Source organism: Carlito syrichta, unplaced genomic scaffold, assembly GCF_000164805.1.
Source record: "Carlito syrichta isolate Samal-C Ts95f unplaced genomic scaffold, Tarsius_syrichta-2.0.1 Scaffold304984, whole genome shotgun sequence".
Lineage (NCBI taxonomy): Eukaryota > Metazoa > Chordata > Mammalia > Primates > Tarsiidae > Carlito > Carlito syrichta.
Genome location: NW_007249080.1, coordinates 397,777 through 412,510, shown reverse-complemented (window position 1 = coordinate 412,510; position 14,734 = coordinate 397,777). Strand labels below are relative to the sequence as shown.

General features: G+C 40.3%; 1 protein-coding gene across 1 annotated transcript in view; it reads left to right on the top strand.

The window, feature by feature from the left end:
* ASXL3 (additional sex combs like 3, transcriptional regulator) overlaps nt 1-14,529 on the top strand; it is a 149,847-nt gene extending 135,318 nt beyond the window's left edge. Inside the window, exons 10-11 of the mRNA XM_008061042.2 lie at nt 576-2,532; nt 6,247-14,529. Of these exons, the coding sequence (XP_008059233.1) occupies nt 576-2,532; nt 6,247-9,969 (5,680 nt within the window). The 3' untranslated portion in view covers nt 9,970-14,529. The remainder of the gene's footprint in view (nt 1-575; nt 2,533-6,246) is intronic.
* Nucleotides 14,530-14,734: the final 205 nt, after the last annotated feature.

Below are 14,734 nucleotides of genomic sequence, written 5' to 3'. Positions count from 1 at the left end.
ATTTCCATTTTGTCTTAGGTTAGACTCTTAGATGCTAAAATAAAATGACTGAATAACACTTCTTAGATCAGTTTAAGAGAATGAATCTTTAGAACTCATTTCAATTTCAGAATTTGATGGAATTTCATTCCTCTTCCATTGATCTTAATTATTTGGCTCTGTTGCATCTTCTGAAAACTACATAATTTTTTTATTATAAGAGCAACTTTCTACTCCATGATTTTTAAAAACAGGTCTTATACATTATTTTGCTTTACTCTCCATATTTTCAAATGTTTTGTTGTATGTAATTTTCTTATTATATTTACTAACACTTGGTAATGTTCATATCTCCTTGCTTACAAAATAAAAATCTATCTTTCTAAACCAGCAGTAAAGTATATTTTAGTTGTGATTATAAAAACAGGAGGCAAACTACATCACCATAAACTAGTTTATGTAAATTAAGCATGTCAGTAATTATACAATTAATTGGATGCATTTACTTCTATTGAATTCTACATTTGTGAGGGATTCAAGTTGTGCCTTTATTTTTGTGGTTGCACAATAGTTTAATGTCTCTAATTTTTGTTCAGGTTGGGCATGTCAAGGGAGGAATCTATGAAACTCACTTCTGGACCCAACAGTGATGCAGCTGAAAGTAGTTCCTCATGTGCAACCTCTGGCCTTCTGGGTTCTTCTGCACAAACTCCCCTGGAAGAACAACGGCCAAAAAGCATGAAAAGCCCAGCTTCTCCAGAGCCTGATTTCTGTGCTACCCTTTGTCCTATGGTAGAGGTTCCGGCTAAAGATGTAATGGCAGAATCAGAATCAGAGGATATCTTGATCCCTGAAGAATCTGTAATTCAGGAGGAAATTGCAGAAGAGGTAGAGACTAGTATCTGTGAATGCCAGGATGAAAATCATAAGACAATACCTGAATTTTCTGAGGAGTCTGAAAGTTCAACAAACTCTCAGGAAGAAGCCCATATAGCAACTCCTGAAGATAACTTGGAATCCTGTGTTATGATGAATGATGTTTTAGAAACTTTGCCTCAGATTGAAGTGAAGATAGACGAGAAATCAGAATCTCCACAGGAAGAAATGTCAGTTGTTATTGATCAGTTAGAAGTATGTGATTCTCTTGTTCCTTCCACTTCATCTGTGGCTCATGTCAGCGACACAGAACATAAGGAGCCAGAAACCACAATAGAGACCAATACCCCCCAAGTAAAAACAGGGTCACCTTCTCTAGAAGGCCAATTTCCAAATGAAGGAATTGCTGTAGATATGGAGCTGCAGAGTGATCCTGAAGAACTGCTTTCTGAAAATGCTTGCATCTCTGAAACTTCCTTCTCTTCTGAGAGCCCAGAGGGAGCCTGTACCAGCCTGCCCTCCCCAGAAGGGGAAACACATTCCACGTCAGGAGAATCATGTACTCCAGCCTCCCTTGAGACAACATTTTGTTCTGAAGTGTCTAGCACTGAAAATGCAGACAAATATAATCAGAGAAATGCCACTGACGAAAACCTTCATGCGTCTTTGATGTCAGAAATATCTCCAATATCCACTTCACCTGAAATATCAGAAGCATCTCTTATGTCCAGTTTACCATTACCATCTGAAGCATCGCCGGTATCCAACTTACCTTTAACGTCAGAAACATCACCAATGTCTGATTTGCCTTTGACATCAGAAACTTCTTCAGTGTCTTCCATGCTTCTCACCTCTGAGAACACTTTTGTATCCAGTTTACCACTTCCTTCAGAAACATCTCCAATTTCTAATTCTTCCATAAATGAAAGAATGGTGCACCAACAAAGAAAGTCACCTTCTATATCTGAAGAACCATTCTCCCCACAGAAAGATGAATATTCTGCCCCTGCCAAGCCCTTGGGAGAGAACCTTACCTCCCAGGAGAAGACTCTATCCAAGACTCCCGAACCCATCATAATGAGTTCTTCTTCCATGACTCCTGAGGCATTTCCACCCGAAGAATTGCACACTAAGACCCCGAGTCAGCAGCCTTGTAAATCACATGACACTGAGAAGCCCTACCCTGCTTTGATTCCAGAGCTTCCTTCTACTGAAATGATAAAAGTTAAAAATCATAACATCCTACAAAGAACAGAAAAGAAAGTAGCATCCTTGCCATTGGAATTGTCTGTCTTTTCTGAAGAAACAGAGAGTAAGGGAAATGAGCTTCCATCTGCTAAATTACAGGACAAGCAATATATCTCATCAGTAGATAAGGCTTCATTTTCAGAAGGCTCTAGAACTAAAACACACAAGCAAGGGAGCACACCGAGTCGATTGGAAACCTCACATATTTCCAAGTTGTCAGAGCCCTCCAAATCACCGGATGGGATAAGACATGAAAGTAGAGATTCCGAGATATCAAAGAGGAAAACTGCAGAGCAGTACAGCTTTGGAATCTGTAAGGAAAAGAGAGCTAGAATAGAAGATGATCCGTCAAGCCGAAACATATCATCCAGCAGTGCACCTGAGAAAGAACAGCCTCCAAGAGAGGAGCCCAGGGTTCCCCCTCTCAAGGTATGGCATTAAATAAACAAGCAAAAAGGCAATTCCAAAGATAGGCTTTTTCTATTCAGAAGCTTAATTTTTCAAGAATAAATTAGGTTGTCCTCCTTCCAGGTTTTATGCAGCAATGTATAATCTAATCCTCCCAGCACCCAGTCTAAGAGTAAATGATCCTTTTAATGATTATGCATTGAAAGCACACAAGAAAGTTGAGATATATGTATATAATTAGACCTCAACACTTAAAGAAAAAAAACTGAGGAGAGAGAACAGGGTTGGAAAAGCCTATAGGCCACTGAGACACCAGGACTTACGGGAATTCCAAGTTGCAGGACAGAGACCTGCATAAACTCAGAAGAAAGTGAAGGGTAATTCAATGCCTTGTACAAGTTCAGTAGAACTAGAGAAAAAAGTTGTCAAAAGTCAGAAACCAGCAGATGAAGGTATTACTTCTTCATTTGTTTTCCAACAAACATTGAACTCCATCATTGATCAGTGGAGAGGACCTAGCTTATGATTGAACCTCATTAAATATTTCTTGAATAAACCAATAAAATTACCTTATGAACATTGAGGGAGAATGCATATAAAGATATACAAATCCTGGTTTGTTTGTTTTTAATTTCTAAGATAGTAAATAGGCCTTTAATCTAGCAAAATAATAGATCCATGTAGACAGACATTTCTGTTTATATATTTTCTTTTGATCCCAGGTAAATTTTCCCTCTCAAAAAACAAGCCTTTTATATAAATTGGCTCTGCCTGAGTAAACTGAAAATTAAGGTAATTCAAAAGAAGCCCTATTTGTAATTTAAAAAAATCCCTACCCTCTGGTATTTATACTTAGTTGATGCTTTTATCTAAGCTTATTTATATTATCATATAATAAAGTGGAATATTTCATTATAGGATTGGCCAAGAATTATTAACATCTCAAGCTTTTAGAAAATCTTTATTTTTCTCTGTTCTACTTTTTACATGAATTCATATCTCCACAGGATGAATTTTTAAGAGTATGATTGTAGTTAATCTATTTAATTAAGCTGTTCCTATTAAATAAAATTCTAGAGCTATAAAAGGTAAATATAAATGACAATTAAAATTGTGTACTTTAATTTCTGAAGCAATAGAGAGAATAATATAAATATTATTTTCATAGGAAATAGTTTTAAATATACCAGGATGATTATTTTTGTTGTTGTGTGAGAAGTTAATTTTATTTTATTATTTATTTATTTTTGAGTTGGAGTCTCACTCAGTCGCCCAGACTGGAGTGCAGTGGCCACTCCCTGCCACCGCAGCCTTGCTTGCTGGGCTCTGGCAATCCTTCCACCTCAGCCTTTCGAGTAGCCAGAATTACAGGCCTGCGCTACCACGCCTGGCTGATTTTTTGATTTATTGTAGAGATGAGGTCTTGCTGCCCAGGCGGGTCTCGAACCCGCGGGCTCAGGCAATCCACTCACCTCAGCCTCCCAAAGGCGCGGGATTACAGGCTGAGCCACCAAGCCCGGCGAGAAGTTTATTTTTAAAGTGATATGTATTTTACCTAGAGATAGATGGGCCCAGCATAGTATGGCTCACACCTGTAATCGCATCACATTGGGAGGTGGAGGTGAGAGGATTACCTAAACCTGGGGTTTCAAGACCAGCCTAGGCAACTTGGCAAGACCTCATCTCTACAATAAATCAAAAAATTAGCCGGGTGGTACACTCCCATAGTCTTAGCTACTTGGAAGGCTGATCCAGAGTCTGGATGACAGGGTGAGACTCTGACTCAAAAAATAAAAATAAAAAGATAGATAAGTAGATAGGTAAATACCATAAGCATATTTGATATTTGTTTGGCCTTAAGCTCTTGCTTAATTATATTTAAGTTTAATTTTTCAGACTAAGGGAAATATTTAAAAGGATAAATTGAATCCCCTCCCCAAATTCATCTTTTTTTGGCCTTTGAAAATGAGAATTGAGATAACTCAGGAAGATAATTCCATCTATCAAAGTTCCAAAGCATAATTTTAAATTGATATGTGTGACGCAGATTAAAAAAATCAACAGAATACATGTAAACAACACTGAACTGGGAGCCCAAAGGCTGTGTCACTCACTATTTATATGTCTCCAGAGCAGACTACTTTACCTCCACAGGCTCAATTTTTTTCAACTGTAAAATTAAGGACTTTTAACTAGAGCTCGCCGAGCTCTGCACAGCTATGACTCTAAACACACGCTTAGTGACTAGAGCATCCCACCATTGCTGGGGGATGCTGAATGTTAGGTCTTACACCTCATGAATTTGCTGATGACTTTGTGAGCCTCTTGCTTAGCATGAATAGGTAAACAATGTGGATTGGGACATATACAAAATTCAGCATACTGTTGATTAACACTATCAAAAGAAACTGTCCAACCCAGACTTCCTTTTAGAGGCAGAAAATCAGACTTGCCCTTGCTTTTATGCAAATGTAATGATAATACAGTCCCTTTGGAAAACAGAACAGTCTCACAAATGTAGTCTCATTTCATCTTTAAATCAGCTCTTTGAAGGAAATAGACCAGAAATAACTAGTCTCGTTTTACTACTGATTTTACAAACTTCTCTTGTGTTCTTTTTATATATGTATAAAACATCATACAGGGTGGTATGGGAATATATAAAAAATCAGGGAAGTTATCGGAGAAATTGAGGTACATCAATATTTGCCTTGGATCAGGGAAGTTATTGGAAAAATTGAGGTACATCAATATTTGCCTAGGACCACAAGGATCCTTTGTGTAAAGTCATAATAAGAATTCTAGTTCCCAGCTTCTTGATCAGGGCTTTCTTTTTTAGGTGAAGTTAAGACAGATAAACTCAAATAGAGTTGAGGTCCCACTTTTCATATGAGCAAGAAAGTCAATTTAACCATCTCTAAGTCTGTTTAGCTAACTCCATTTTAAGAAGCATGGGTTTTGCTTTTATATATGTGAGGCATAAAGAAGTTGCTTTATTTCCACACCAAGTGAAGTCATGGTTGATGTTTTTGTAGACTAAAAACAGAGATAAAAACTTAGTTTTCATGTTCATTCTACATTGATTGTTGCTTTCTACCTTGAAGGCCCATCCAGGGATTTAGGTGTGTAGTAAGTCCCTACATATGAATGAGTTCTGTTCCAAAAGTGCATTCATAAGTCCGATTTGTTCATTAAATCCAACAAAGTTAGCCTAGGTACCCAACTAACACAATTGGCTATATAGTACTATACCACTAAATAATCACTGCTTTTATGCTTGCTTCTGGACTTCCTGGGCTTAAAATAAAGATACTATACTACTGTACTCTATACAGTTAACAAAAGCACAAACAAAATTATATAGAGTTATATATATTATATGTTAAGTTATATACTTAAAATTATATATATTTTACACAATATTATATAAAGTTATATATATTTTATTATATGAAGTTATATATATTTTGCACAATAAAATTATATAAAGTTAAAAGGATATATGAACATGACAGTGTATGCCAGACATGTGATCTAACTTATGTAATGGAACATGCAAAAGTATGAAAGTTTTGCAACTTGAAAGTTCATAACTAGAAGGTTCGTATGTAGGGGACTTACTTCATTCTGCATGATGAAAGAACATAGTGAGTCTTTCCCCTTGCATTACTGCGTTCAACATGCCTCCTCTGTGATCATGTATGAAGCATGTTTTCCATTCTCTCCTTCTTTTAGATCCAGCTTTCCAAAATTGGGCCACCTTTTATAATCAAGAGCCAGCCAGTCTCCAAACCAGAGTCTCGAGCGTCCACTAGCACATCCATCAGTGGGGGCAGGAACACAGGAGCCAGGACCCTCGCAGATATCAAGGCCCGAGCCCAACAAGCTCGGGCCCAGCGAGAGGCTGCTGCAGCTGCTGCTGTAGCCGCTGCAGCAAGTATCGTTTCTGGAGCCATGGGAAGCCCAGGAGAGGGTGGAAAGGTGAGAACCCTGGCACACATCAAAGAGCAGACCAAGGCTAAGCTCTTTGCAAAACATCAAGCCCGAGCCCACCTCTTCCAGACCTCTAAAGAGACCCGGTTGCCTCCACTCAGCTCAAAGGAAGGACCTCCAAACTTAGAAGTCTCTTCTATCCCTGAAACAAAAGTGGAAGGTTCACCTGGCGTCATCATTGTCAATCCAAACTGCAGATCTCCTAGTAACAAGTCTACACACCCCCGGGAGACCACCACTGTATTACAACCGTCTCTGAATCCAACTAAACTTCCAGAAACTGCCACTGACTTATCTGTGCATAATTCTGAGGAAAACATACCTGTGTCACATTTATCTGAGAAAATTGTTTCATCTACCTCTTCTGAAAATAGCGGTGTGCCCATGCTTTTTAATAAAAATCCTGTCCCTGTATCTGTTTGTGGCACTGCTATGTCGGGAGCAATTAAAGAACATCCCTTTGTGAGTTCTGTTGATAAATCCTCTGTTCTAATGTCTGTTGACAGTGCAAACACTACAATTTCTGCTTGTAATATAAGCATGTTAAAAACCATCCAGGGAACTGACACTTCATGCATAGCCATTATACCAAAATGTATTGAAAACACTCCCATTCCGGCCACTACAGAGAGCTCCGGTGTATCAAGCTCCATGGATGAAAAGCAGTTACTAATACCTAGCAGCAGTGCTAGTAACTTAGTCTCCAGTCCCTACACCTCTGTGCCAACTCCCTCCATTGGAAGTAACTTGCCAAACCATCTCTCCACGAGCTCTGTCTTGATTCCCCCAACGGGAATTAACAGATTTCCTTCTGAGAAGATAGCCATACCTGGGAGTGAAGAACAGGCCCCCGTATCCATGGGTCCCACTGTGAGAGCAGCCCTCAGCTGCAGTGATTCAGTCACGGTCACAGACTCTCTGGTTACACACCCGCCAGTCGCAATGTTTACTGGAAACGTGTTGACCATAAACTCTTATGATAGTCCTCCCAAGTTAAGCGCTGAAAGCTTGGACAAAAATTCAGGGCCTCGAAACAGGGCAGACAATTCTGGAAAACCTCAGCAACCGCCTGGGGGCTTTGCACCAGCAGCCATAAACAGATCAATTCCATGTAAAGTCATCGTGGACCACAGCACCACGCTGACCTCCAGTTTGTCTCTGACTGTCTCCATCGAAAGTGCAGAAGCCAGCCTGGACCTCCAGGGCCGGGCAGTAAGGACAGAGGCATCCATGGAGCCCATAGCGTGTCCTCAGGTGTCTGTCATTAGCAGGCCTGAGCCTGTTGCAAATGAAGGTGTAGATCATGGTTCTAGTTTCGTTGCCACTTCTGCAGCAAAACAAGACTGTAAAGCACTGCAGGCCACCTGCACAACTCTCCGAAAATTACCCCTTGTCATTCCAGATAAATTAAAAGAGGTGACTGCTCCTAGTCATAGCTTTGCTGAGCAGGCACGTGGCCCAACAACTTTCAAGAGTGAAGCTGACACAACCTGTGGCAATCAATATAACCCAGGTAATCGGATTTGCTGGAACGATGATGGGATGAGGAACACAGGGCAGCCTCTGGTTAGTCACTCGGGTTCAAGTAAACAAAAAGAATATCTAGAACAGAGCTGTCCGAAGGCTATCAAAACTGAACACGCCAGCTACTTGAATGTGTCAGAACTTCACCCCAGGAATCTCCTAACAAATGTCACTCTTCCTCTGAAATCTGAGCTTCCTGAAGTGGACAAGGGCTTTAGAATGGATACTGAAGACTTTCCTGGCCCGGAGCTGCCTCCTCCAGCCGCTACGGAGGTGGCCTCTAATATCCAGCAAACACAGACTGTGAAAGCTTCCACCTCGAGTCCCATGGAAGAGGCCATTTCCTTGGCTACAGACACCCTGAAAAGAGTCCCCAGTGCAGGGAGCTCAAGCTGTCGTCTTTCCTCTGTGGAGGCCAACAATCCACTGGTGACACAGTTACTACAGGGCAACCTGCCTTTGGAAAAAGTGTTGCCACAGCCCAGACTGGGAGCCAAGCTTGAAATCAACAGGCTTCCTTTGCCTCTTCAAACTACCTCAGTGGGTAAAACAGCACCAGAGAGGAGCGTGGTTGAAATGCCATCCAGCTCTCCAAACCCAGATGGTAAGGGCTACTTGGCAGGGACTCTCGCGCCACTGCAAGTGAGAAAGCGAGAAAACCACCCCAAAAAGAGAGTAGCCAGGACTGTGGGGGAACACACTCAAGTTAAATGTGAACCAGGAAAAGTGTTGGTAGAGCCCGATGGCAAAGGGGTGCCTTGTGTCATCAGTTCCGGCATGAATCAGCTAGGCCATAGCCAGCCATTTAAGCAGGAATGGCTCAACAAGCACCCCATGCAGAACAGAATCGTCCACAGTCCTGAGGTCAAACAGCAAAAGCGCCTGCTCCCCTCGTGTAGCTTCCAGCAGAGCCTATTTCACGTCGACAAGAATGGCGTTTTCCACCCTGACGCTGGTACCTCACACAGACCGCAGTTTTACCAAATGCCTATGGCTGCCCGGGGCCCCATCCCTACCGCAGCTCTGCTGCAGGCCTCTTCCAAGACCCCAGTGGGATGTCACGCGTTTGCCTTCAACAGGCACCTTGAGCAGAAAGGACTGGGAGAGGTTAGTCTGTCCTCGGCCCCTCACCAGCTGAGGTTACCCAACATGTTATCCCCCAGTATGCCCATGAAAGAAGGCGATGAGGTGGGGGGCGCCGCCCACGCAATGCCCAACAAAGCCCTAGTGCATCCGCCGCCCCCGCCGCCGCCCCCACCCCCGCCCCCTCCGCCCTTGGCTTTGCCCCCGCCTCCCCCACCACCACCTCCACTACCTCCACGTCTCCCCAGTGCAGAAGTCCCACCCGATCAAAAACAACCGTCGGTTACCATGGAAACCACTAAGCGACTTAGTTGGCCACAGTCCACGGGCATATGTAGCAATATAAAATCGGAACCTCTTTCTTTTGAGGAAGGTTTAAGCAGCAGCTGTGAACTGGGCATGAAACAAGTTTCCTATGACCAGAATGAAATGAAAGAACAGTTAAAAGCGTTTGCGCTAAAAAATGCAGATTTCTCTTCCTATTTGCTTTCTGAGCCACAAAAGCCTTTTACCCAATTAGCTGCTCAGAAAATGCAGGTGCAGCAGCAACAACAGCAGCTCTGTGGAAATTATCCAACAATACACTTTGGTAGCACGAGTTTCAAAAGGGCAGCATCTGCAATTGAAAAGTCCATTGGGATTTTAGGAAGTGGCTCCAATCCTGCCACGGGCCTGCCTGGTCAGAACGCTCAGATGCCCGTTCAGAACTTTGCCGACAGCAGCAATGCGGATGAATTGGAACTGAAATGCTCTTGCCGGCTGAAAGCCATGATTGTGTGCAAAGGCTGTGGGGCCTTCTGCCACGACGACTGCATAGGTCCTTCCAAACTCTGTGTAGCATGCCTGGTTGTACGATAAGAGTGGAGTGAGATGCAGTATCCCTTTTCCACACAGAAAAGCCAAATGGCATCAGCAACAACAAACCGAATGGCGCCGTGGTTTTAGATCATGCTAATTTTTTTTGCTTTGGAACAGATTCCCTTTTTGCGATGGAATTATTCTTTTCTTGCATTTCTCATAAAGGGGAGGATTCATAGTGACCGGATGGCTCAGCGGCAGGTCTTTTGTCTTTCACATATTTAGTTGCCATTCCAGCTTTGGAAAGTTTCTGTCTGTGTATACAGGTCACTGCCCCATACTTTTTTTTTTTTAAGTTTTGACCCAAATGTGGATAGGAAAAAACATTTTTCACTTAATGATAACCAGAAATGCAGATGTAGAAAGAGAATGGTAAAGTGATTGAAGGTGGTTCTGCATTTTTCCACAGATTAGCCATGACAGCTAGGATTTTTACAGTTGACTTTTCTGGACCTACCTTTACCATGATGATGAAATCATATTTGGAAAGTGGAATCTGACCACATGTAAGATTCCTTGTATTTACTCATCTCATAAAAGATATATTAAAGGAGGTATGCCATTAATGAACTCTACTGTCCTGATTATTCTCTTTCCTCCCATTTTACTCTTTCTCAGAGACTGTGGCAGAATATCTAGGTCTGCCTTGGATTTTGTACACATATTGTAGTGAAATTGCAGCATGGGCTTCATTCCTATTAGTCTTGTTCTAACTCTTTGATACTTGAAAATATGAGATCAATTGGCAAACCAAGAGCCATAGACCCAGAGATTTTGAAGCTTTATGTGTGGCTTTTAAGAGCAACTTTGGGGGTGGGAGGGAATTAAAAATTTAAAGCAAAAAAATAAAATGCTGTATATGCATGTATAAATGAGTTACTATTGTAAATATCAGTCCATTCTATTCACTCTAATACAATTATTAGTTATTAAAATTTGGGGGAATATTATTGTAGCCCTTTTTTTGGCGACACCCATGCATTCTGGCTGCTGCCTTGCAGAGGTCAGCCACTTCTTTTTAAAAGTGTCATTGATAAAAAGGACTACCCAAGGCTGAAGTGTTGACATTTTCTGGAATATTTTTTTCTCATGATTCATAACCTATATAATTATATTTGACTCTGAAATAACCCTTTAAAAATTTTTCTAGGGATGGCGTGTTTTGGTTTATTTTTCCCCTCAGGTGGATTTAATACATTCTTCATTATTTGGGGGGACTACTTTTGAAAAAGGGATACTGCATCTTACAATTATATTCAGTGTTTATCTAGTAAAATCTGATTGTTGAATATTTGAGCTACATTCCATGTACTTTGGTCACCCTCATGCCAGAGAACAGCTGTAGTTCAGGAGGCTCTGTTCCCAAAAGCAAGTTCAAAAGCACATACACATTGTGGGAAGATGAAAGAAAGCAAAAACCAACCACGCCCATTTAACTTCAGATTACAGAGCACAAAATGTGGAGTGCCGTTAACCCATTGATTGATTGTGGCTGTAGAATCAAAAAAGAAAACATGGCGGGGGGGATCATTTGTATCCAGGGTAAGAAAGACAGATATTTTCACATGGGATCATCCTAATTAAACTTTTTGACATTCCCTTAAAACACATCTTAAAAGTTGACTGGAATGAGCAGAAATTACAGTCCTGAAAAACAAAAAAAACTTGTGATTTTTTTGTAATAGCTGTATATTATTTTTTCCTCCATATTTATTGTGATGTTGCCAAATTTCTTTAGATGATAGAGACATCATTTGGAATAACAAATTGCTGATAGTGAAAGGTAATAAGGAAGAAAAGCAAAGAAAGGCCTGCTGCTGTAGCCATGATTCGGTGCTTCCGTACTGTCATTTCTGTTTTTCACAGCAAAATTAACAAAACTAAAGACTGAGAAAGTTAGCAATGTACTTACCAGCCTTTCCCAAGGAATGCAGCATTAAGTTCCAGCGGATTCTTAGTTAAGTCTGCACTGCACACCAGGTTGTGTTGGGATGATGTCCTTTTCAGTGGTGTCTGTATGGTCTCCTTGACTCTGATATCGTCGTGATTCTGAAGATCCTACTCTTAATGTCACAGCGGGGCACCCCTATCATATAGACACTTGCATGCCAACTCCTTCCAAATTCAGTTGCCACTATACCAGTGTCAGATACTGTCTACACCAGCAGATTGAAAACTATCACATCAGTAACTGACATGGTGTTGAAAGAATCTCCAGTCTGCAAAAGCTTTGCCCTCTGTCTGTGAGGTACAATTGAGGCTGAAGGGATACTCAGCTCATTATCAGTTCCCTCATTGTTGAATACTGCCTGCAAGTTGCTTACTGGGAATAAAGAAAAGTGTCCTTCCGTATGTTTTGAATTTTCCCATAATAGGTTTGGGGAATCAATTGTTGACAGTGCATGGAATCTCTCACCCAGGTCCAAAGAGCATAATTTTTCTGTGCCCTTGCTCTTTTTTGCCTCAGTTCAAAATTCCTAGTGCTCTCATATGGTTTATATTACTGAAAAATTAATATCTTTGGACTAAAAAAAGTAAGGGAAAGGAAGAAGAGAAAATCAGACGTAAAATGTGGATCAGGTATTTCATAGGTGTCCATTTAATATGTATACAAAAGCCAGTATGTTTGAGTCCAGTGAGTAGGTTCTTAGCGTCCTGATTTCTTCATATGTCTGCCTATGTGCAAATGAAGTATGTTATTTACTACATGGTTATTGTGGTGTAATGTGCAAATTTTAGTGTGTGCATTATCCTGATTATTGGACACTATTTTATCCCTATCAGGAATAGAACTTGCACATGTAACATGCAATTTTTTTTAAAATCACAAAGGATATATTTCCCTAAGTAGCACTTTTGGAGCAGGGGAAGGAAGAACACTGCTATTTCCCTAATCCCCCTCCTCTATGATATGCATATGCCTGAGGTGTATAAAGACATTTAGGTTAGTTAATGGGCATGTTAATAAAAGCATCCTGATGCAGATTCACTTTCAAAATGAAAATATTTTTTTCTTCCCCAAAGTGAGATTTGCAGAAACTTTGGTGAACTGAGCACCGTAGTTATAAATATTTCCCTGCAAAGGTCTCGTTTGAAGGAAAAAACTTGAAAACAAACCTGTGAGGTTGAGCTTGGTTGCTATAAAGACTTTGGGGGTAGTATGTGTTTCTAGGATGAGCTCTAGAAGGTTTGGTTGACTTCTGGACCTTGGATATTCTTACTCAGTTCAAAATAAACACCCGAAAACAAGTGCGTGCATATGGTGCTTTATACTGCAGTCAAGAGCAAGAATACACATTGCTGCAGCCCATTTTCCTTTACAAACACTCGCACAAATTCAAAAGAGGAAGTTCCTGTGGCCTCCGGTTTCCCAGTTCCTCTGTGGCATGGTGAAGTCCCAGGTTTTAGAAACTGAAGCCAAGCTTAGGGTTGCATCATCTTGATGGTGTTGAGGTCCAGCACAGCAGTAGCTGCCTAGTGGGAATGACCCCCTCTGAGCATGCAGAGCCCAGAGTCACTGTCCGTCTGTGTTCCCAGAGAACAATGTGAAGAGTCCTAGGACAGGAACTCAGCAGACTGTCAGGGGCCTATGTAGCCAAATCGTCACTGAATAGAAAATTCCCGTCGTCTTCAGTCCTCATGCTTTGTCACTGTAAAGCGAACAAAAAGCATTTTTACTATAATTTAAAGGAGCTGCTTTTTTATAGCACATTACTATTTCGCTTTGTACTATATTTGATAGTTGCAGAATAATTTAGACTGTAGAAAAACTTTGTTGTATTTGTACTGTTCATGAATGTTTCAAAGAAAGTGCTTTACTTGGTTGCCATAATTTTCTTGTACTGCTGTATTTTTCCCCCGCTTCATGGAAACCTAGTCTGATTCATATTTTCAGTAGTTTTTTGGTTTTTTTAAATATGTGTTTGTGTGTATTTTTTTTTTTTTTTTTGGTCAGTATTCTGAATGTTTACATCTGTTTGACATTAGCCATTTAATGCCTTTTTGTAAAGGCGAAATTATTCCTACAGTGTAACAGCAAAATGTGAAATCTACCCAAATATAACATGCATGACAAACACAGATTGGGGGCGAAGGCCCTGAACATACACAGACATTTTATATCAGCCTACAGAAAAGTAAAATCCTCCTTCCGTCCTCTACCAAAGAATATATTATTCCCACAGGAAAAACTCAGAAAAGGTGTGTAAATGCCTCAGAAGGGGGAGCAGTTGATTCAGTAAGACTGCTACAATTTCATACTGTTACGCTTGCTTTGATACCTGACTAAATGTGACTGAGTGCTACAAGCATTTAAAAAACTTTTAGACAGTGTTTTGTTTAGAATTCAGGGATCATGCATTCTTTAATGGTGCTGTTTGTTTTTTTATTTCTTTTCTACAAAGAAAACAAGTGTTGCCTATAAAAGTGACTGCTCACGATACCATAAGTTAAATGAAATGTTTTTCTCTTCATGTTTCTCTGTTTTTCCCTTTCTCAAAGTAACAACTTGGGTTTCAATATTAAAATATTCTGAAGAAAATAAAGAAATTAAACATGAAACAATTGTCACTTTTAATTTTTTAATGAAATGAGAGTTTATATATGTAAAATGTACTCAATATATTGAGATTTTTATTAAGAAAAAAATTATAAGGAAAGCATAAACCATATACTGCAAATTTACACTTCTCTTTGGTATGGTAAATTGTCAACATATAGCTAAAACAGTAAAAAAAAAAAAAAACAACGAATGGTTTCTGCTATG